This window comes from Oculina patagonica, chromosome 8, assembly GCF_052425735.1.
Source record: "Oculina patagonica isolate OP01 chromosome 8, crgOcupat, whole genome shotgun sequence".
Taxonomy (NCBI): domain Eukaryota; kingdom Metazoa; phylum Cnidaria; class Anthozoa; order Scleractinia; family Oculinidae; genus Oculina; species Oculina patagonica.
Genome location: NC_135765.1, coordinates 23,651,388 through 23,676,145, shown reverse-complemented (window position 1 = coordinate 23,676,145; position 24,758 = coordinate 23,651,388). Strand labels below are relative to the sequence as shown.

The 24,758-nt window shown below is 38.7% G+C and overlaps 3 protein-coding genes across 4 annotated transcripts in view; 1 reads left to right on the top strand and 2 right to left on the bottom strand.

Moving 5' to 3' along the window:
* Positions 1–4,504, bottom strand: part of LOC144663541 (uncharacterized) — a 16,643-nt gene extending 12,139 nt beyond the window's left edge. The window contains exons 1-3 of the mRNA XM_078524523.1: positions 4,436–4,504; positions 1,975–2,043; positions 912–1,073 (exon numbers count right to left, since the gene is read on the bottom strand). Of these exons, the coding sequence (XP_078380649.1) occupies positions 912–1,073; positions 1,975–2,041 (229 nt within the window). The 5' untranslated portion in view covers positions 2,042–2,043; positions 4,436–4,504. The remainder of the gene's footprint in view (positions 1–911; positions 1,074–1,974; positions 2,044–4,435) is intronic.
* A 2,366-nt stretch (positions 4,505–6,870) lies between these two features.
* On the top strand, positions 6,871–10,153 carry LOC144663587 (tubulin-specific chaperone cofactor E-like protein). The gene is made up of 3 exons (XM_078524603.1): positions 6,871–6,897; positions 7,771–7,970; positions 9,191–10,153. Exons 2-3 carry the CDS (start codon positions 7,864–7,866, stop codon positions 9,993–9,995), a joined length of 912 nt encoding a protein of 303 aa, XP_078380729.1. The 5' UTR covers positions 6,871–6,897; positions 7,771–7,863; the 3' UTR covers positions 9,996–10,153.
* Positions 10,154–15,071: 4,918 nt separating this feature from the next.
* LOC144663543 (uncharacterized) overlaps positions 15,072–24,758 on the bottom strand; it is a 67,642-nt gene continuing 57,955 nt past the window's right edge. The window contains exons 5-7 of one of the 2 annotated variants that reach the window (XM_078524527.1): positions 19,869–19,994; positions 16,797–19,464; positions 15,072–16,071 (exon numbers count right to left, since the gene is read on the bottom strand). In XM_078524527.1, coding sequence (XP_078380653.1) covers positions 16,813–19,464; positions 19,869–19,994 — 2,778 coding nt within the window. In that variant the 3' untranslated portion in view covers positions 15,072–16,071; positions 16,797–16,812. The remainder of the gene's footprint in view (positions 16,072–16,796; positions 19,465–19,868; positions 19,995–24,758) is intronic. The other variant, XM_078524526.1, reaches the window with a different exon arrangement.

Here is a 24,758-nt window from a genome sequence, read left to right as displayed (position 1 = left end):
TACTTTTTCTCGGTCATTCTCGTCCTCATGGCCCTTTTCGCTTTTCTAAGAAACGAAGGGCTCTGGAGACACAGGATTCCAGTCCTGGATTCTAGGAGTTCCGGTCTTCCTGTATGCAGTCGTGATATTTTTTATATACTTTGTGAGAGAGTGATGGTGTTTTTGATTTCCGTCCAATATTTCTTTGCTTCAAACAGCCAGAACTTTGGATTAATTCAAAATTCCCCACAGCTCTTCGTTTTTTCTTTTCAAGACCCTGCCTACTAAGAGAAAAGAAAAGGGCCATAGGGACGAGAATGTTCCTTGGTTCTCGTCCCAGGCCGGTTACCGGCCATAGCGTTCTAAAAGACGTTGCCCCCTGGATCTTGAAGACTAATTATTCCATAAGCGTGTTGGATATGAGATATTATTAAAAACTAGCAATGGTATATTGCAATTCCAGTGTTTTGATTGGTTAACAGGCAATGTATATGAGCTCATATACCAATGACCACAAATATGGTAGCCGATACGCGTCAACGAAAACAGCTGGGGAGTTCAAATTTTGCACTTCTTTGGGCGTTTTGAATAAAACAAATCAACTCATATCCAACGCGCGCTCGTGGAATAATTGTTAAATATAACAAACGGGCGCGTTGCGCGAGTTAGCTATAATTATCTGATATCCAGGTTAAAGCGCGAATGGAACAATGAAATCAGTAAATTCTCATCTCAGTAATTGTCGTAAGAATTTTCAAGAACACTACTTTCCTAATTTTTCGTTTCCAATATTCTAAAATTGATGTGCATGGACATTTCAGTTTGACAATTCAGTTTGGCCTAGCTAGAGATTATATGAAATAGGCGGCAGAATGGTTGGCGCTTAAACACAGTCTTACTAATAAATATGAATTACTAAACCGAGATCACACCTGAATGGAAATAGGCTGTTGCCCTGTTGCTGTACAGTTTGGCATTCAGTTCGTCATCCTTGCAGTTCACTTGAAGTCCTTCAGTGTAGAAGTATATGGCGTTGAAAACGTCTTTATTGTTATATTCTTTGTTACCTTCTAGGAGGTACACGTTGGCTATCGCTAAAAAAAAGTCGGTTACATAGTAATTACTTTCAAATATGCCTAAACCAGGTTACGTTCTTACAAAGCCCTAATAAAATTAAATATAACTAAAACTAAGGACAATCAAGAAATCAATTAATAATGATGTTGTTATTTTTCTTTCTTTTAAAAATGCAACAATGTCACTGATGGTACAACTATTTTTTTTAAGCTCTCTGTTTGGAATCCATTTTATTCTCGCCCAGTCGTCCTAACCACCCTTGCTCTGCTTTGGTTTATTATTTCCTTTTTGGTATTTTTCTGTCTCAGCTGTAGGTTTTGAATTTTTCCTTTTAATTAACGGTAATTTTTGTAAATTGCAAAAGGGACGTAACATATAGTGGCATAGTTCCTATATCATTTCCAAGACGCAGCTAGTGGCTTTGGCTGGGCATCATTGGTGTATAAGTTTGGCGGTTAAAAATTCTGCAGTGCATCCTTTCTTGACAGCTGCATAATCAATATTCTTTTTCATCTAAAAAGACTCCACTAGTCCAGTGGCACCATTGGTGCATAAGTTTGGCAGTTAAAATGCAGTACATCCTTTCTTGACAGCTGCATGTAATTCAATATTCTTTTGCATCTAAAAAGAGTACACTTTTTTAAGTCAATAAGATCTTTAAAAGATCACTAGGCCTAAAGGGCCGAAAAACTCTCCTCCTCCCTTTTTCTCCCTTCTGAGGAAAGAAAAGTAACATCTTCGCTCCGGGGCTCTCGTTTTGAACACAGTGATATCCACCAGGAGACCCTTCAGTAAAATGTTCCCTCGTGGGCTCTTACGCGCCACGTTTTTGTTGGTAAGGGCACATGCAATTTACCAACTAATAAGAGCACGTAAAATTCATTTCAACTTTCTACCATTTGCTGTTTTTTTTCTTACCTCTTAAAGTATCATCATCAAAATCAAGTTTTCCATCAGACGGTGATGGGACTTGACCTTGGGCCATGGCTGAAAAACACGTTGAGAAAAATATCTGATTTTAATTACTCAATTATCTATTTAACAATTAGACAACACAAGTCAGAGTTCTCCATGACAGAGTATTCATTGAGGCACTATATCACCGCTAAGTGAAATAACAACGCTTAATGGGGCCCGCGGGTATTTACTGGTCTGACAGGTCCTTTTTTGAAACACGTTTTTGAAAAGCAAATCATTGATCGACTTCGCAGAACTTTTAAAGCCTGACAGAAGAATCCTGAAATAATGTAAAATCATTAAGTTGTGGCGATCAAGCAAGATTTATTTAAGTTATAAGCGGTTTTCTGAAGCCTTCTTTTTTAAATAAAACGAGATTATTTTTTTAAATGCCACGGTGAATTTTTTTGTAATGACCTCAAACACGTTGGCAACATGTAAAGTTCACCCACAGCAAGTTACGTGAAAATCCTAATCGTAGATTTTGCAAAAATTAACAGCGACTTCATAATTTTGCTCTAAAAAACTATTATATTATTCTGTTCGCCTCAACTGCCGCATAAATGTGATAGCTATCTTGACCAAATGTCCACCCCTTTTAAGGGTGATATCACTGACAACACTGTGACAACGTGTGTTAAAGATTGAAAGATCGGGATTTTGCATCAAATCTTAGCAATCTATAAAGCTGGACGATTTTATGCCGAAATGTTTAGAAACTCAAACAAATGATACAATTTTATCTTGCAAACAACTTGTCATTTTAATGAAGATGAATTTTTCAACAATGACACGAGCATGGGACAAAGAAACAATTTAAGTCCCCGACGGGAATCGAACCCATGACCTCCCAGATACTGGTTGGGCGCTCTAACCAACTGAGCTACGAGAGACTCGTTGTGAGCTGGGCCATTTTACTAGGTTGATAAGTGACACGCGTCCTGCATACTGCTAGGATCAGCAATGCCGAATGTTGTTTTGCATTATTTTTAAGCTAGCGCTAGAACACGATACCGTCGCTTGCATCTACCCGTGAACACTCGCCGCCAAAACATGATCTAATTGAGTATTTAACGTTTTATGATTCGTCATTAAACGTTGAAGCTTGGCAGACCGTAACGGCAACTTTCGCGCCGAAAGTTCAACACATTCTGGTTTCGAAATGGCTGAAAGATTGGATTTTGAGACTTGTTTCGAAAAATTGATCCTGATCTGTGTTGATATGCATTTGCAGGTTCACTTGAAACACTTTTAGTGCAAAGTTTAACCCGTACTCAGTGTTTATGGTGAGAATTTTAAGCACAAAAGTTGTCGTTACGGTCTACAAAACTTCAACGTTTGATGAGGAATCATGCCACGTTTGACACCCAATTAGATCATGTTTCAGCGGTGAGTGTTCACGCTTAGATGCAAGTGACGGTATTTCAAAGGTTCATGCCAAGTTTCAGCGCGTTTGGTTCATACGGTTTGAAGAATGTCCGACTATTTGGTTTGTCTGCCGGTCATGGCAGCTCATGAGAGGGCAGCAAAACATTGGTGCTTAACATTATGGAACCATTATATTTCCTTCTTTGCAGGCATTGCAGGCAAGCTGTTTTTGTTATTTAGAATTACCTGCAGTGAAGCGAAATACTTCTTTGTTTAAATTGTCAGCAGAACTTTGCCTAACTTTGGTTAGCACATTAGCAACAATAGGTCAAGGAGAAGGGATTTTTCCCTTATCTCTAAATCAACAAAGTGCCTTGTGACCAACCTGTCAGCCCTGTTCATGAAATGGAACGGAACTGCAATTTTTTTTGTTCGCTTCAGTAATTACAATTTACACTAGATATCCATGATGGTAATGATTTGTTTGTAACACTTCATCAATTGTAATCTCTACTTTTGCTGTATAATTTACTTCATTATACATTTGTTACAGCCCGCTATACCCGCAGGGGTAGACTGTGTAAGAAACCGGAGACTTTTGACCCTCTGTAGCATCACGTGACTCTCGCACTGTGTGATGTGTTCGCTGTGTTCCTAGTTGCAAACATGCTGATCGAAAGCTGTGAATTATTGTTAAAAGGCTGTGAAGCGGTGAATAAACGTTTGAATTTACCACTGTATATATTTTAGCAATAGAGTCTTGTAGCAATTTGGCGAGCCCTCGGGGCGAGTCGAAGAAATGCAAATTACGAGTAGCACTGGAGCAGTAAAGCGATACTACACGATAAATGCCTCTTATGTTTTATTTGGGCAGACTTTGCAATCTGAGAGTGTAAACCACTTTCTTTCCTTAATCTACTGCAGCTAAAGTATGTTTCACTAGTGTAAGATATTTCAATATTTCATTTCTAGCAAGCAACCAGACCTAATGATGCAGTGTTTATTTGGATTTAAGATGCGTCAACAAAGGTTATACGTAGTATCGAATACGTACCTCAGCTAAACAGACAGAACACCATGATTCAGATGACTCGGTAACCTGGAGATAGGTTTACAGCAATTACAGCACTGATCGTTGAGACATACGTCTAAAAAGTTTGCAATAAGATTCGACAGAACATCTTTGCATCTAAACCTTGTCACTGATGAGTGATGTTCGCGACGATTTTGCGTGACACAGGAAGCTGATTTGTTTAGAAATAATTGGGATTTTTTTCCCTCATCCATTATCGATCGTTATGAGATCAGGGCACCGATATGGCTCGTGACCTCGCAAGATTAGTCTGGCTGCAATTGCATGTATTTGGTTAACATTGACTGACTGTATTTGACTAAGTATCTTATGAAACTGTAGTTGAGATATTTCTATTAAATTTCAGGTCAGCTTGTATTTGCTGAAGTTTCCTTGATTCCAATGACTGGTATGTTTGACACTTACGGGGGGCTGAAGAGGAATAGTGAAATAAGAAAAAGTAACGAAAATATTTGTGGTGGAATAATGGACTAATGCTCCCGACTTTTGGGAATAATGGAACAACAGAGGTGATGTTTCCTTTGGAATGATCAGCGGCATTTCTCTGGAATAATATATTCTTACCTGACTGGAAGCAGAAGGCAATAAAAAAAAATAAGAATAGGAATAATTGAATAATGGACACTCATTGTTCCCCTTTAGCCTCCAAACACGACCCGATAATGCGTTGTTTATAAGTATTTTTTTCGTCTTCAATAGCCGTTCACAGAAATGTCGATTTAGGGACAGCTTTTCTCAACCAATGTTTCGATTCAAGGAGAAACCATGATCATGTATATAGCCAAATGGTCTGCCTCGAACGTGAAAACCCTTACGTTGAGCCCGTGGTAGTTCATTTGCTCTTAAATGACAATTGAGAACGAGCCATCTTAGATCTACTTCTGTAAGCTTGAGATTGTAAGTTCAGCTCTCTGCCCCAGGTCCATTTTTTTTTTCATTTTTTTTATACAATGGGGATTGATGGGGCTAGGAGAGGGTGGGGGGGGGGGGGGGGGCGATCTAAGACCAAAGGGTTTATTTTGCTGCCTCATTTGTCTCAGCTACTAAATCATACAAAACTATATTCCCTATAAGGACCAAGTTTAACATGAGCTTTTAAAGTACTACCATAAAATAACATTATGAATTACATGTACTATTTTTGGCATAAAAGATACACAACAAACTTTATTATCTAGACGCTAGTACATTCCTTCTCAAACTAAGATGGTGAAAAGTTACAACATTTTAAACTAACCTTTACTCCGTCCCTCCGTCCCTCCCTCACCCTCCTTTAATTAAAAACAAAATTACATAGGGAGGCTCTACCCTGAGGTCTTAACCATTGCCCTTCATACATTTATATACCATTAACATGGTACTTCTTTCACATACCCACAGAAGGGACACTGCAACTCTTTTTTTTTTTAATTTTTTTATTTGAATCTCCCCTTAAAATACTTAAAAGTGAATTGACCATTCAGTTCGTCAGTTCAAGATAGTTTGAAAGATACTTTTAGATACCTAAATCACAGTTTCCCTTGGATTTTGGTATACTCCAACTTGTGAAATCCCCACTCTTTTATTATTATATATACCAGCTACAGCCTGAAAAGGTAGCTCCTTCGGACACAGCTTCCCCACATGGTCAACCATAGGAAGTTAACCCCCTCCCCAGGTGCCATCTTGTTATGCCTGTGTTATTCCTTCAATTCAGAACCTCAGACTTCTAAGAGATTGAATCTTTAGGGTAATATTTTGAAAAAACAACATTTTACTTAGTGATACTGTTATACAACTTTACTGAAATATAACAGTACAATGTAGGTAACCAGCCCAGGGGGGGTACTCGGGGTTTCAAGTGATGGGGATGATCGAAGGATTTTTTGGGGTTTGAAATTTTTGATTCCGGGGTTTTTTTTGGTAGGAAAATTTGGCAAGAATTTTTTTTTTTGATTTGAGTAGGGATGTTTTTGGGTATTGAAAACAATCTAAACATTTGTGGTAGTGCCTTGGCTGCGTAGTTCTGCGAATAAAGTACAAACAAACGTGTTTTGCTATTGATTTTTAAGGGGTCAATTTTTTATCTAGGGATTTTTTTGGGTTATGTTGGAAGCCCTAGGGATTTTTTTGGGTCTTGATTTTTGCCCCTATTCGATCATCCCCGTCACTTAAAATGCTGAGTACCCCCTGGGGTAACCAGTCATTTTGCCTGAAAGTCATGTTTGCCAAGACTTTCTTTATCTGTAGTTCTTTACAAAGTTACTTACAAACACACATCATTTTCAGCTTCTTTTGGCTAGTCAGAACACTACCAAAAAAGAATCGTCACCCTTGATGGCCGTGGGATCAACTGCGCAGGGCCTGTTGGAGAGATTGCATCGATTTGTCCAAATGTTGAGAAACTAGATCTGGCAAAAAATGATCTTTCTGATTTTCGTGAGGTTGGAAATTATATCATTGTATAGTAGCTGAGCAAAAATATAAGTACTCAAACATTTTTTTAATACAGTGATTGTTACACTGAGCACTACAGTACTGTATCTTAAGGTTTCTTTTAAAAAATTGCATGCCATTTTATTGTTCCTAAAGGACAACACTCAGTCCTACTTAATATAAGATTGCAAGTTCAGCTAAGTTCGAATTCACTCCCTCCCTCCCTCCCTCCCTCCCTCCCTCCCTCCTGGGAGTGACTATTTTAGCGCTCAGTATACATGTATGTAGTGAGGTATAAATCACACTTATTTTTTTTAAGTTAAACAGTTGAGACCAAGAGGTTTTCGAACCTGGGTCGCCGGCATGCTAAGTGGTAGCGATATCCACTAGGCCACCTACGACCAGCTGCCAGGATTCCTGATTGTTTAGATAGAAATCCTAACCCTAATTAATTATAAAAGCTAACCGCAAGCAACCCAAGCTAAAGTAGGCTAACCTGAGTGCTATTCAAGCTAACCGGAGTGCAAGTTAGGCTAACCAGAGTTCTCTTTAGGCTAACCGCAGTGCAAGTTAGGCTAACCAGAGTTCTCTTTAGGCTAACCGCAGTGCTAGTTAGGCTAACCGCAGTGCTGTTTAGTCCTGAAGTAGCTAGTATTCTACATGAACTGAGTGTTATGTGGTATAAATATGTAATGAGGTGTCTCCCTATTGTCTCACTACATCAACTGCGTACGTGCAGGATAGTTAGTCCCTTCCTCTCTTACCCTCCTTTATTTCGAGGCCTCAGTACAGTGGAAGCGTAGTATACTTCTTTAATGACTAGCTTGTGCCATGCTAGCTTTTAGTTAAAGGGGATGTATATGTTTTCTTTGGTCCTGTAGGTATTTCAAATAATTAGTCAGCTACAGAAGTTGGAGTTTCTAAACCTAAGTTAAAATTACTTGTCACAAAGGATTGACGACTTAACTCCATTCATGGGAGAGCACTGCAAGGTGTCACTGGCGTCCATCAAAAAATTCATTCTGAATAACACTGCCATGCCTTTGGAGACAGTTTATTCTCTTCTTAATTGTCTCACTGGGTAGGTTTAGCATTGAACTTATTATCAACACAAGTGATCAAGTCCTAATTTCTCCTAAGAAGAACCCTTTCTGATCCCTCTTTAGGGGGAGGGGGAGGTGTCAGTAGTCATTGTGCCGACAATGTTTTTCCGCACAGTGCCTAGCTTGCTTGACCCAGATTAGGATTTTAAAAGACATTTCAATAAGCTAACTAATACAAATTTTTTCTTTAGGTAACCAAGGATGGGAATTCTTCAAAATAAAATACTTGTAAATTATATTAGATATTTTGTGAACTTTGATGTTTACAAGCATTCAAACTTTCACACAGCTCTAGGACTATTTATAGTGAAATTACCATACTTTGAAATCTCAGCTGAAAAACCTGCTTCTTCCCACCTAATATCGGCATTGATGAAATAAATTGCATGAAAAGCTGAAATTCGGTGAACTTTATTTGCATTCCTCTGTATGTTCAAAGTAAATGCCCAGTGTTGGTGATCTTTTAGGGCCGCCTCATATAGTAGGGGTGTTGAATGGTAAATGCGAGACTTGGCGAGACGGCGAGACTGATATCTTTTCTGCGAGCCCGAGACCTTTTTAGCCTTGCAAAAGAAATTGAGACTCCGAGAAGGCATCAAAGAAAAATTCGAGACGACGAGACCCCTGAAATTTGCGTAAAATTCTGCGAGACTCACCTTTTTTGAAGGACCATTCACCACCCCTTATAGTGCTGGGGGGGGGGGGGGGTACCTCCGATAGACTAGCATCTCATCCAGGGGAGCTCGAGGTAGCTACATGTAAGGTTGCTGCCTCTTACAGAAATTGGTTGGAATTGTATGACTGTATGTGCTGGCTAATGATCCACTTGGATCCTTTAATCCACTGGATTGAACCTTTAGAATCCCCTTGAAACAATGTTGAGACTAGTCAAAGGTACAGTTTAATTCTGATGTCCCTTAGACATCTGGATTTACTCCAAGTCGACGTCTCATGAGTCTCTAAAGAGAGCTATAATTTCACCGAAGTCGCTCAACTTACCAGGAAAAAAAAATTGAAAGGACTTTCAGAAAGTCTATTCGACATCCTGTTCAAAGTACACTGAACAAAAAAATACATTTACAACTGCATGTGCACAGCTTTTATTCAATTTCCTTTTCGTTTTGTTCCTGTGGCATTTTGAGGAAATTTGAGGATGTTTTACATTTGTTACTAATAAGAGTTTTTCTTTAAACTATAGAGTGCAAGACCTATACCTGAGTCTTAATGGCTATGAAAGCATTCCAGACTCACCAGAGCAATGTCCCAGCATCAGAAGCCTGTCAATAAACAAACACGTCATCACACAGTGGGACGAGATTGGAAAGCTTGGATTTGTGTTCCCAGGCTTGATAGAGCTACGCATGTCAGAGTGTCCTCTAGAAAACATCATAACTATAGAGATTCCACAACAGTTTCCAAACCTGAAGGTTCTGAACCTAAATGATAGTCTGCTGGACACATGGGAAGCCATTGAGGCGCTAAAATGCTTCCCAGGATTGACAGATGTCAGTCTTATGGGGATTCCCCTGCTAGATCAGTACTCAGACCAAGAGAAACGGCAACTGCTGATTGCCAGGCTTCCTAACATAAAAAAGCTGAACAAGACTGGGGTGACTGAAATGGAAAGAGAAGACGCTGAACGATTTTTCATTCGACATCACATGGATGACGAAAGCCCACCTTCAAGGTATCATGAATTGGTGAATACTTATGGCGTGTTAGACCGACTGGCTGAGGCCAACTTGAAGCCAAAAGAATCTGCCGTGATTTCCTTTATATTTGATGATGAACCCCTTTTTAAGAGGGAAATAAACCTTATGCAGAGCACAACAAGCTTGAAGAAATATTTAAGTGAGATTATAGGATTACCACCTTCAGGATTTAAGATTCTTTACCATGACGTTGAGTTTTGCTTTGCTCTTGACGAAATGAAATATGGCCCAAAGAAGCTATACACGTACAACATGAGAGATGGAGATGAAATACATGTGTGGAGTCGCTAAGCGCTGCAAGGTTATTTAATTATCATTTATAGTGGTTTTTCAATTGAAATTTTCCACAATTGTGAAGATTTAAAACTACATTGTAAGCGGGAATGAGTTTTGATATAAGTGGGCCCAGGGGGTGGCCGGCCGTGGGGGAACAGGGGGGCTGAACTATCCGCATCTCATATCTTGTAGTCAGGGGCTCCTGTCCCTTCCAAAGGAGTTCCTGCCTCTTTGTGGTATTTGTATTACAAAATGTCATGCAAAAAAGGGGTCTTGGTCTCCCTGCCTTGCAAATCCTGCTCACTACCCGCCATCTCCTTTCCTTCCTCCCATAGAGTTCCCCCCCAAACTTCCACGCCCCCCTGCCCCTCCCCCAAACACAACACACAACTCCAGTAATTAATGAATGTTCTTGTTTGTAATAAATTATAAGAATTTCGGTGTTCAACATAAACACTTTTAAGTTAACAGTTCAAGGTGTTACACAGCAAGCTATCTTATTGCGGTTTTCAGTGAAATACGAACTCTGAAATGCAATCCTCGACCAACGGTTTATGATTTTTGCTGCCGTCAATCATCTGATCGGACCCCTCGCGAAACAGAAGCTTACTTCAACCGGGTGAAAAGGTCACGTCTCTTGATTGTGATTGGTAGATTTCGATCCATTTTGTTTTTCTGTTTGTCATAGTTCGTTGGCAGTCACCATAATTACGTATAATTGACGGCAGCGAAAAACGTAAACGTGAGTTGGAGTTTGAATTTTAGAGTTCGCATTTCACTGAAAACCGCAATAGGATAATAAAGTGGGCACGATGTGAGCAAAAGAGAAGAGAGAAACTTTTTTATACCAACCACTTTCTTTTCTTCTCCATTTACTCACCTTCACTCGGCTTGGCTGTGTAAAATCACCAAGTTATTTAATATTCCCTTTTGAGGATTCTTACATTCAAATGATCAATATTATTTACTTTCTTGCCAAGAGCAAATTGATATCCGAGACATTAAAAATGATGGGGCCTTAGTGTCGGGATTTTTAACTATCCTGTCAAAGATATCAGAATGTACGTATTCTTTAAGCATGTGCCAAACTCATCCCTATTAGGGAAATGGTCAAAACTATTGTACTCAGACAGAACCCACCACTCTACAAAAAGACAGGTGGTCTCTTCATGTACCCCCTTCCCCGACCTAAAAAGATGGCTTCTTGTTTATATAGCCCCCCCCCCCCTCTCTATCGGGAGTAGAGGTTAAGACAATTTTTGACGCAAATACATTTGGCCATCAGACAGGTGGTATCTTGCATAGCCTCCGTACCCCTACACAAGGTGGCTCCCCACCGAGTACACTTGTTATGACCACTTCCCTTAGAACTATCAGTATCTGAAACAAAACATTACACTAACTAATGTATACATGATGCATAGAAGTCGCAAAAATCGTCCAAATTTGGGGGGGGGGGGGGGGTAAGGGGTAAGACCTTGGGGTGGAGCCTCCCCGTATAAAACGTTTTTGAGTACCCCCCCCCCCCCCCCCGGGAGGCTCTAATCTCTCGATAATTCGAATCAAAAGTCAATCCACTCAAAAATGTAAGCAGGACGGGAGGGAATAACTTGTATACATGATGCATAGAAGTCGCAAAAATCGTCCAAATTTGGGGAGGAGGAACAGAATAGGGAGGAGGGAGAAATCGAGGCGGAAAAATGTAAGCATGACGGGAGGGAATAACTTTCTAAATAATGTTGCGAGGAGACTTTCTGTTACAATTTGTTGTTCTAATAAATTTGTGCCAAGGTGGCTCCAATTATGATTATCTCAAATTTAATATACATGTGATCTAGTCGGTAGCAAACATAAATTGTAAACTCTAGAGGTACATGAACCCCATCACTTTTATATGGAAGCTCTTGGTCCCCTGAATAATTATCCTCGTTATATACGTATATAAAAAATATATTTTCCTATAATACCATACATGTACAATTGAATGCTGATATCCCGAACCTCCAAAGGAATCGAAAATTGGTTCAAACTCTCATAATCAACTAGCATCGAAAAGAAATGTAAATATAACTGTACATAGTTAGGTTTGGAGTGTTCATTACTTTTTCAAGCTTAGTATACAAGGGTTTAAAAATTTACTAGAGAAATGGTCAAAACTATTGTACTTATACAGGACCCACCATTGTGCAAAAAGACAGAAATTCTTCACGTAACCCACTTTTATATATGGTGTCTTGTTTGCAATTAGCCCACACTCAAAAGAAACTAAGAAAAAGTTTCAAACTTCCTTGTGCCATTAGTCTCCAGCAATGCAAGCTTCGTGCACACCTAATATGAAAGTCTGAACTCAAATTTTAAGGACATGAAATTTTGTCCATTTGGCTAATCAGACAGGCGGTATCTTGCATAGCCGGCCCTTCTACACCTGCACAAGGTGGTTCCTCGTCGTGTACACTTGTTATGACCACTTCCTATATAAGTGTTCTTCAAAGGTGAAGAGTTTTATGGTTAAAACTAAAGTTTAGTGTTTAGGGAATTATGTATATATTGAAATAAAAACTATGGAAACTAAAAGGGTTTTTATTCGAATTCGTCTCATTTTGTTACAAAAATTGCCTTCCGTACTGACTAGAAAGGTTGTAAGCGAAATAAGCGAATAAATTTAACGTGTTGTAGTATTTATCGTGTTTCGTTAACTTTTGGAACTAGTCTAAAAGCCAAACTACCGTAACTTTTCCAAAAGACTTTTTAAAGATGTAATGCTAGGCCAGGGGCACCCAATAGACCGTTTCTGTGAATACCGTAAAACTCCGGTTATAAGCCCTGGGCTTATACAACTTCTTAAGGGTTTTTGGGTGGGCTTATAAGTGGAGGGGTTTATATCCAGGTGGGCTTATCAGCGAAAAAAAACCTTCCGAAACGGGCCACGGGAGTGTTGATCGAAATACGTTTTTAAGTTAAAAACGCATAATAAAGCAACATTTAGCCCTGTTCAGTACTGTCATCTGGCAGAGGTGGGCTTATATCCGGGGGGCTTATAAGCGGATGTATTTTGTTGTTTCCAGGTAGATGGGCCTATAACCGGGGGGGCTTATAACCGGAATTAGACGTGAATCGTGAATAATCTTCTTTTTCGTGACTTTATTTCTGATTTCTAGGTAGTTCTAGTAAACGTACATCTTTGTTTGAGGGTCTCAATGGGGTAGTGGCTTTTACGGTTTACTGTTAAAATTTTAGCTTTTTTACGGCTAACGATTAAATTATTGCCATTACGGTTAAAAGAAGTTAAAAATTAATTCCAATTGTTTTTAAAAGTTAAAAAATAATTTCCATTATTGAAAAACATATGTTAATTAGGTCTCAGGACCATTCTGGGGCGTTGAAGTTACCCAGTCTGTTTAATTTAAAATTACCGACCGATTTTTTTTACGGTTTACATATTTTACGTCTAACGGTTAAATGTTTCCAATTTTTACGCCTAACGGCTAAATGTTGGGCTGTTTTACGGCTAACGGTTGACCCCATTGAGACCCTCTTGTTTTAGCTCTGTGGTAAGGATTGGGACTTTTTTCAGCTATTTTGTCGCGTGTGTGATCTTGACAGACACAATTTCCAGTCTTACACCTTCCTAGCGTAACAATCTAAACAGGGATCGCCATAATTTTTGCGTGAACGTGAAAACATTTTTAGAATTATTCGTGACGCCTGAAAAGCCAAATATTTTCACGTAATTCCATTTCGCAGAGAGATATAGGGGACCCTGATTTTAGCCGTGCGATGAAAAACTTGAGATTTTTTTAGCTCAAACTTTATTGCCATGAAGTAAGTAATGCCTGTTGTTTTCGGAAAAAAAGAAAATGGCGTTTTCGTTACGAAAAAAGGCCAGCTAATATTTCCGAAAAGGCAGCAGCGGCTCGTAAATACAGGTTTAATTTCGGTTAACAATATTTCGCTCCTTAACATTTGTCTGAACTTTAAATGCGTATTCGATTCAGATCCTCTTTTCTTAGCGCCTTAAAAATAAGGCTTTAAATAACACAAAAAGGACACTTAAAACGTAAAAACGGTGTTCCGACAAAATGTTCTCGTTCGGTGCCCCTGTTTACTGATCTTCTGAGACGAAACTCCAGACAGTGCTGGCGGTGCGGAATAAGATGCCTGGCGGACGAGTGCTATGTAAAACGGGGGGGGGGGGGGGGGGGGGGGGGGGAGCTCGTCGACTCTTTTTGGGTTCTAAACTACGCATGTTTGACTCACTTGGAGAGCTCAGAATAGAATTCTTATGTTTTTACACATTAAGGTAACGTTAAGGATTGAATGGAAACAAACAAACTAACTAGAGCGCCCAACCGGTATCTGGGAGGCCATGGGTTCGATTCCCGTCGGGGACTCAGAATTTTTTCTTTGTCCCATGCTCGTGTCATGTTGAACATCTCATCTTTATTATTTATTATCGAGCTTAAAATTTACCATCTTTATTATTTACTACAAACTAAACGTCTTTATACTGCGTCAAAGGTTTAGGTCTGGATCTGACATAAAATCTTTTTCAAAAATGCATTAATAAAGACACGACTAAACTTTACGTCCAATTTTGTAAGCCAAAATAACCCCAAATCTAAATATTAGTGCAAGAATGAGTTGATCTACATCAGAAGATTTTAAAGCCGTTCAATAAAATCGCAGTTCGTGTTCTATCAAGTCTAAAACACTCGGCTGCGCCTCGTGTTTTAAACTTGATAAAACACTGCTGCTCATTTATTAAACATTACATAATTTCTTCTTGGGCCCAGCTCGGTATCCTTAACGGTTTAATATCAAATCCTCCCTCCCTCCCTCCCCCCCCCCCCCCCCATCGTCGAAGTTCTTCTTTAAAAGATTGTGCTGCGAAACATAAGCTACAGTTAGGATGTATCAGGTTCCCGGATTGGGGAGAAAACAAGTGGATTTCAGCTGGTGAGAAGAAACACAGCGGGAATCCTTAATACCAAATTTTTGTAGTCTTGACACCCTTAGAGGACAAATACTAATTTCTTTCCAAAGTGAAATACAAAACTGGTCCCGTTTAAAACCCTTAAGACACCAATACCGTTCTCTAAAAACAAAATTTATTTATAATCATTGCCTTTGATATCCAACTAACATCAATCGTACTTCAACGATTTCTCCATAAGAAACAAGTTCGTAATACCAGAAAATCAAACAATCTATTACAGAACAAACGACAGAATTTGCTCAACAAGAAACACTTTTACAATAATCTTGTATTAGAAAAATGAAGTAATTCCTTCTTTCCATCAATTTAAATGCAAATTATATTTTATTACTATTTTACTTACTAAAAGTTGCTACAATTACTAATGAAAATGTTGCTATTACTTTTGTAGTCGCGTAGTGGAATTTACTATTTTTTTGTGGATACTTCCACTTTTGATTCCACAGACGTCGGAAACGAAACTGGTTTGTAAAACGGAATATACAATAACTAAAGCAACTACATTCCTGGCTTTTCAGAATTTTTTTCTTTGCTAATTGCTAATAAAAAAATGTTGCTATACAGTCCATTGTATTTACACTTCCGTGGTTACTTCCAAGTAACTGTAAAACCGCCCTAATAACAAAGACAGTCGCATCACATGAAATCATCTACAATAAATTCAAAATTACTGGCTTTGACATGACATGTGTATAACTGAATAGCGCTTTGCTGCTGGCTAAATATTTTACTGCTTCAAATGCAATACACGAAGACGCGCATTTTTCTACAAACTGTCATGCAGTGAGCGTCTTTGACTCAACTAGTATTTAATATTCTCCTGACAACAAATCGGAAGCTACACCTAGCTCGCTGAATATTCTACAGAGAAAGACACAAAATTACTACTAGATTTTTTTGAGAGGAAAGCTTAATTAATTTCAATTAATTTTCTATAACTATAAAAGCAATAATGCCTATAAACTTGTTAAAGTGTGGCATTTAGGATCGGTCTTCAGGCAAGTAAACTATTGGCTTATAATGCACAGTCTTTTTCATGAAGTCTTCATAAAGATTAATCACTTAGGCCATCATTTCAGCTTCAAAGTAGACCACCTAAGATGAAAAAAGAAAAAAAACAATATGTGCTACATATATAAAACAACCAACCACCAGAGGTAAAATAATTTTCAATTTTTAAAGCGAGTTTCGATCGTCTGTCGTAAAATCAAAACAAATTGAATTAATCACACCCTCTACAGGAACCCAGGCAATCCAGTGAGTCAATCGAAACTTGAAGTAAATACACGCAGCCGTCGAGTAGCGCGGGAAAACGCGGGCCGGAGATGAATCACGAATGGTTTTGGTTTACTTCTGATTGGTTGAAAAAGTGGGCAAAGCTTAGTTAAGGAAACCATAGCATCCGAAAGAGCGCAAAAAAGCAACCTTTTTATCATTATACCAGCGCATTGAGCTTTGTAAATGTGCTATATAAGCACCTATATCATTCATTCATTCATTTTGTAACACCTTGCAAATAAAACCTGTAATTATTGTCCTCGATTATTGTCCCAAAACGAAAGCAAACACAAATTCAAGACGACAGTCAACTGGCAATCTTTCCAGTTCACTTTGTAACACTTACTTTTTTTCATCTGAAAATCTAAAATACCGCCAAAACAACAACCTTTCAATTATAAGTTCTCACTTTGCAACATTTACAAATTTCTCTGAGATAGCGCTAAAACCATATTGTTGTTGTAAAACACATAAAACAACATTGAGTCTTAAGTGTAATGTCTTTTAAAGTTATACTTTCTTAATCTTTAACAATGATTTACTTACAGTAAGGTACATCTAGTCGGCTTCATCTAAGTCCAGTGTAACGTCATCACCGATGAGCACAAATGGCGCCCAGTACTTCACTTCACTAAACTCGTCAGAATCTCTCATACACTTCATTGCTCGGTTCAGAGCTTCACTAGCACTTCTTCCTTCTGCGAGATGTTGGTAGAAACAGTTCATGAATTCTAGAGTGGCCTCGTCGTCAATCGCCCACAAGGACACAAGAACAGAACGAGCACCGGCACCCAGAAAGGCCCGTGCAATGCCAACCACCCCCTCAGCCTTAATCTCACCACGACCACTATGACAGCAACTAAGCACAACCAGCTTTGCTCGCAACTGAACGCTTAGCACATCCTTCATTGTTAAAAGGAAGCCTTCTTCATTAGGAATCTGGAATGCTCGTGAAGTGTTTGGCGCCAAGGCAATTTCTCCTGTTTCCATACGACCATGTGCTGCAATGTGTACCAAAGCAACTGAGGGAAGTCTTCTCAACACTTCTTCTTTTGTTGCCTCTTTTCCGGTGAGTGGTTCGGCGTGAAGGATTTTGCCAATCATTTCTACTTCTGCTTTGGCAAATGGCAGCTGCATCAGCCTTTGTCCCTGATAAAGAACTTTCTCTAAACACGGATCACCCACAAGCAGCGCCCCACACTTCATGTGGTAATCTGATGAACAATCTGTGATCAATTTCAAGCTACTCAGGGACGGAATGACTCGGATTTTGAAGTCCTCGCACAGGTACTTTGAATTCGAATCCATGAGTGCAGCATAAGGAGCCAAGCACAACGGCCCTTCGGGAACAAAAATAAGTTCTTCGCCATGAATCAAGTCTGATATTGGGCCAATGATGACGTCATAAATTTTTCTCAAAGGATTGGCATCAAAGTCCATCGGTTGGGATGTGGCTTGATCGCAACTCTTATTTGACAAATCCTCAGAACTCATCCTATCCAATGAACGATCTTCACATTTCGCACTACTTCTCACACCAATCATTCCATAAGCATTTTGAATTAAAGACTCAGCAACGGTAGTTGCCGCATCTTCCGAACTACTATTGCCAATTATTTTTCTCCTTAGTTTAACATCTTCTCCGCTTTGAATAATCCAGAAAATGAATTCTCTTTTACCAACTGCCATAAAGACTGTCGACGACGGGAGGCAACTAAACTCGTCAAAGGTTATTTCTTCTATTTCATGAGCCGTTTCAGATGCATAGTTTAGATTCATAAGATCTTGCAGAGCTTGTGCACGTCCTTGCTCAGCAGCAAACAAAGCCTCGACTTCATTGCCTTGTTGTAAATTAAGCCGCCATAACGAAGTGAATGCAAAATTACACATATTACGGTAGCTAATTTTCCACACATCTCTTAACATCAGATGCCTAACTTCATTGAACATTCTCACACTGGAACGATAACAATCAAGAGCCTTAAGGGGCGTACCGTCTGATTCAAAACTTAGACCAAGGTTGTAAAACGACGAAGCCTCTCCTACCCTGTCTCCTACTTCTTTGACAATTTTTAGACAACGTTCATGATACCCGATTGCTTTTTCGATATCTCCCAGACTGTAATAAGCGCCGCCAAGGTTAGCATTTGCATTTCCTTCTTCAACCGTATCTCCTACTTCTTTGGCAATTTTTAGTTCACGTTCATAGTAGTCGATGGCTTTTTTGAAATCTCCCAGACTGTAATAATCGTTGCCAAGGTTACCATATGCAACTCCTTCTCCAGCGCTGTCTCCTACTTGTTTGACAATTTCTAGATGGCGTTCATGGTACGCGATGGCTTTTTTGAAATCTCCCAGCTTGCGATAAGTGCTGCCAATGTTAGCATTTGCACGTCCTTCTCCAACCGTATCTCCTACTTTTTGGGCAATGTTTAGATCACGTTCCAGGTACTCGACGGCTTTTTTAAAATCTCCCAGAAAGCCATAAGCGTTGCCAAGGTACCCATATGCACGTCCTTCTCCAACTGTATCTCCTACTTCTTTGGCGATAATTAGATCACGTTCAAAGTATTCGACGGCTTTTTTAAAATCTCCCAGCCTGAAATAAGTGCAGCCAAGGCCACCATATGCTCGTCGTTCTCCAGCTGTATCTCCTACTTTTTTGGCAATTTTTAGACAACGTTCATGGTACTGGATGGCTTTTTTGAAATCTCCCAGCCTGAAATAAGCGTTGCCAATGTTGCCATATGCACTTCCTTCTCCTGTCGTGTCTCCCACTTCTTTGGCAATTTTTAGATGACGTTCATGGTACTCGATGGCTTTTTTGAAATTTCCCAGATTGTTATAAGCACAGCCAAGGGTAACATATGCACGTCGTTCTCCAGCTGTATCTCCTACTTTTTTGGCAACTTCTAGATAATGTTTAAGGTACTCGATGGCTTTTTTGAAATCTCCCAGCCTGTAATAAGCGTTGCCAAGGTTCCCATAAGCACGTCCTTCTCCAGCTGTGTCTTCTACTTCTTTGGCAGTTTTCAGATGACGTTCAAGGTACTCGATGGCTCTTTTGTCACAGTTTTGCTTGAGGTACTGCATTGCGTCAGTTAAATCTGCAAGACTTTCGTGGGCGTTGGAAACATGGCCATACATAGTTACTTCTTCAGTCGTATCGCTGACGTCTTTTTTGGTTTTAGCTAGAGAGGCTTTACTTTTCTATTGGACAGAAACACGTGTTCATTAATGAAATCATGAACGATTACTGAAAATGGCTACAAAATATTCTGAGATTATTAACTTGTGTGTTATATAAGTGAAGCTGTCGATAATGTAAAAAATGTTTGGTCATTAAATCATGGTCAGTCCATTATTTTTTAAAACTGTTTGACGAAGCCTCCTTCCGTGTACTCTTGAATACCAAAATTTAGTTATTATGATTGCATTGAAGGAAAGGAGTAATTACGTTTTTGCAATCTAGGCAGAAATGACAAAAAAGTCTATAACGGAGTATTAGATAAGCTTAATAAAAAGAGGGAGAGGGATCATATCATATTACGGTACATTTGAAGCTTTCAAACTTTTTTTCTTTCTTTTTTCTTTTCAAATATTGCATTACATACCTGGTTTTTCACAGTGTGAGTGAGAAGCTTACTCTTCATTTTCGATCGTATTGTGTCTTGTAATTTATTATCATCTGTAGCACACTTCGCCCATAATTCTAGTAAAGTCTTACTATTCTTGTCAATCTGCTTAGGGTCAAGTTACATGACATATAATGTGAAAACAGAATAAAAATCAGTAAAACATTGAATCGATATATGAAATAAATCTATCATAGCCCTTTTTATAGCAGTATTTCGGAAGTCACTCAAGAAATAACCTTTTCATTTAATTCCCGTCTCCAGAATCGATCATCAAAAAGTTAATTTATTTTAAATTTCCAGTAGGGTAAAGTACAGTTAAGCATACATCTGGTTATAGACCCGCCAGTCTGGTTACAGAAAACAGAACGATCGTTAGAGGCCCCTCAGACAAGAAGACCCACTTCCTTCTTCAAATCTCTGTAAAGGATAAGTCAGCCAAAGAAAGCTGAATGATCAGTTTATGCTGGAAGCAATAAGATGGAGATGTGACCTACTGCATTATAATTGCTTCAAGGCCAAGACGCCTATCGAAGAAGAAAAAAAATAGCTAAGTAATAGAAGCGTTCCATTTGAAGTTACGCAATGAAAATAATCGATCTTGCATTATCGAAAAAGATCTTTGTGATTAAAATAAAGTGTTTATACTAAAGTTTGCTCCGTCCCATTGTGCCTCGCGCTTCGTTTGCAAAACTTCTGCCTTTAAAAAAAGAACGGATCGTCAACTTAACCCAAGTTCAATCACTTTTGAAAAAAAATCCTTACAAGCATTTTCAACACGAGTGTGTAGCATTATAGAACCTTTGATCATTATTTATATATTTCACAAACCGTAAGCTTCTAACAAATTGACAAGTTACGTTCTTTCCAGCGCTTTCGCTTCCCACTAAATTAAGAGAAAGTCTCCTTAAAATCCACAAACTCGATTTGGCTCAATAAATCAATTAAGGTGACATTAGACTCAAAACTGGCTGGTACTGGGTTAGTGTAAGTATCACATATATGCGACGGTCAAGACAGACGCATAACACAACAGTTTGTAAAGGCAAAATAAGGATGTCGCTCGTTCAGGAAATCTACGGAGTGGATTTTCCTGTAAGTTGTTGTGAGTAAACTTCAACTGTTTGGCAGCGTTTTGGGGTAATTACAGAAAAATTCACCGTGGCAAGTTCAAAATAATCGCATTTTATTAAAAACGAAGGCTTCCGAAAATAGCTCATAACTTAAACAAATCGCGTTTGATCGCCATAAAATTTATCATTTTATATAATAGAGGCACTATTCTTTCAGATTCTCAAAAATCTAAGCAATCGCTTCATTTTTTCCCGTTTAAAAGCGCGCTTAAAAAAGGGAACTGTCAGCCTCATAAATACCCGCGGGCCACCTTAAACAAGAAATTACAAGTTGTGGACGAGGCACACTTGGTTCTGCAATGGTATTTTTACTATTTTTTCGTATTGTATATTTGTATTGTTTTTGTATATTGTTTGTTACAATGGTAGCAGGTTATTTTGCCTCATTGCCCTGTTCCCCGAAGTTTTGTTGACCCCAGTGAAATGAACATTGTGAAGAGTAATTTTTGAAAAATGTAATGATATTTAGCGATAAATATACTTGTACACTGGTAGACTACAGCACCAGTTTATATTCCTCGTTCTTTAAGCATGGTAGAGTGACTATATGTCATCGAATACTTTGGGGTTTGAGCGACTGTGCGAGGGGGCTGCATAACTTGCATCCATTGCAATACGTGTAACTATGTAGGACACTTGGTGACTGCTTTTACAATAAATAAGTGTTGATTGCTTTAATTTTTTATTGTTTTTTATTCTGCAGTTAGTTGATCTATGACAACCTAAAATTACAGTGTGACTACTCACACCAAGGCCACCTGACAAAATTTTGCGCAAATTGATAATTGAAAACCTTGGACGTCAAAAATAGATGTCAACAAATTAGCAATGTAAGCAATCTGCACACAACAAAAGCAATAAATTTATGACCTTTGCCAATTTGAAAAGAAATTGCTTGGGTGCCCTTGGTTGGAGTAGTTGCATTGTAACATGTATATACAGCATTATACACCAATAGAGCTATTTCTGATTTCACTCAATCTCTTTGCTTGACTTGTTTTGTGGAGTAATTATTGTTACTGTTGTAATGTTGTTGTTCTGTTTCAGGGTTTCAAGCTCCTATTTTTCCTATATTTTGGCCTGCTTCCTTTTTTCTCCTATTTTTCATAAAAAATTCTTATTTTACCTTTTATTTTTTAGGGTCTTTTACCAAGTTTATAGAAACATTTTAAAATAAATATTTGAGATAAAATTATAATAAAATGAACTTTGATACTGTTTTTAAAAAGATTTCTTGCTGCTTATCTTTTTACATTTTTAACAACTACATGTATTTACTTAACTATTAAACCTTATTCCCTTACCACTTTTGAAGGGAAATTACAGGGTGCAAAGGAATTAAATTTCCCAGCTTGCCCCAACCCTAGGTTAGTGGACACTAACATCTTTGCATGCTGGAAAAGCACCCTGGGGAGGTGTTTTTAAATTAAATGCATTTTGTGAAGTACAGTGACATTCCAAAACTAAGCCCTGCGCTTAATTTGCTTGACATCCTTCTCAAGTGTGCTTATTTTTGGGGAGGCCCTTTATACAGGGTTGAGGGCCGGGAAGGGGGCTTACATTCTTAAAGAATATAATGCATCAAAACTTTTAGTTGCATACAACTCTTTAAGAGCTATCACTAGATATAACCACATGGACTTTTATTTGCGAGGGCTTAATACTACTGGAAGGTTTTTTGCTTTTCAGTTTTGGGGCCCCTTTTTGGATTTTAAGGGTCCACAGTAATTTGGCAATTGCTGCAGATGAGTTGATATTGGTAGATTTTGCTCATATAGCAATGCCAGAGCATCGGCATGCGCTGGAAAAATCCAGTTCTTATTGCCTGTGGCAAGTAAATATTGCTCTTGGGCAAGTAAAAAAGAGCTTTGTTGTCTCAGTGGGCAAGTGAAATAAGCCTTAGCAGTCTTATGATTCAGAGTGATGACAAGAAATAATATTAAAGTGGGGGCAAGTAAAAAAACTGAAATTTTCTGGCCCACTAGGCAAGTGGATTTCACAACATTTTTCCTGCCCTGTTTATTTGTGTGAATTACATTGAGGATACAAAATATGTCATTCTGTCTTAAATATTAAATACAGAAGGGGGGGGGGGGCTGTTGGGATCTTGGTGGGGTGGGGGAAGGGTACTCAAACATATTTTGTATGCCCCAAGGTCCAAACTTCTACCCTTTCATTAAATATTTTTGACAGAAAACTCATGAAATCCGTTCACTTATATATACCTACAGCATGAAAAAGGTACCCCTTTTGGGTGGAGTCCTCATGGGCCCGATGAGGATAAGAAGTAGTAAGTTTGGGTGGAGTCACTGTAGAGTCTGAGAATGTTAGAACATGGAGAAAGCTTTCTATTTTAGGGTGAGAATTCCTATTTTTTGCCACCGTCTTTCCTATTTTTTGAGTGTCATTTGTCATTTGACACCCTGCTGAATTAAACATAAGCAAGGTCAAAATCAATCATTCTCACCCTAGGTAAAGCAAGACAACAAGCATCCCTGTTTTCCCTTTCATATTCCTCTGGGTCTATGCTTTTCCTTTGTTATTATTTTGATATGATAATTGACATGTCTTAATAATAATTTTGTGGTACTGATTTTTCTTAATCCAGTTCATATCTTGCTCAAAAAGCAGAACTTCACCAGCAGAATGACTGCTGCCCAAAGTAGTGGACCATGATTGAAACTCAAATTAACCCGAGGCTACCCAATATAGCCAATAACTACCCTGAATACATTTTAAGCCCATGACATATAACTAGAGGGTGTAATAACAGAAATGATTTTATATTTTTGGGTTAAATTTTCTCTTTGGTTGCAAATGTTTCAACCAGTTTGATTTTTTCCCTTTGCAACAAGGATAATATAATCATTCCTCTGCTGATCACGTTCAGACTAGCTCATAAGATACCTTGCATTTTCATACTTTAAAACCAGTCAAATGACATTAAATCCTGCCTTACTGAGCTTACTCAGTTATTAAACTTGTAAAGAACAACACTCAACATACTTACTAACTGCCATGATTTCCATGTCAGTTCCCTCAAGAACTGCTGATCTTCATGCATTATTTTTGTTATTCAGCATAACAACAACAGTTCATAAGGGTTAGTAACAATAAACACAACGTCTGGTCAATTTAATAAAGAACAGCTTTATTTAATATCAACTCAGATCAACTGTGTACAATATAAAGCAAAGTCAGACAATGAAATTTGAAAAGTTCACATCATTTTGCAACTTTACAAACCTCACTATTACGTAGACCAGATTTTGCCGGTTTTAGCACTCCTTTGCTTGGTTCAGCGGCTGGAAGAGGCTGCATTGACTTTGGTAGAATTCTAATCTTGTTACCTTCGTGAGACTCCGTCATTTCTTTATGTGCTACACCATTTACACTCGGGTTTGGTTGGATTAAAGCTGCATGTCATGGTTTTGTCTCGTTGCGGATTCACGTTCGATTCCTTTGCGTTTTCCTTGTTTTGCTTCACGTTCCTTTGCTGCAGAAGGACTTTCTTCAATCTTTTTCCCTCGGTCGTAAGCCTAATTTAGCTTTCTTGTTCGGTCCGTGACCTCTGCAAACTGCTGCGATCAGTCGGGTATTACAATTTCCACAAATCTTCCTTCGTCGCTTTCACTGACACTTAGACCTGTTACGTTCTCTATTACACTTCTAAGGTTCTCACTTTCGGACTTAGATCCAAACAAATCAATTGGATGGCTAGCGAAGCTGGAATTGC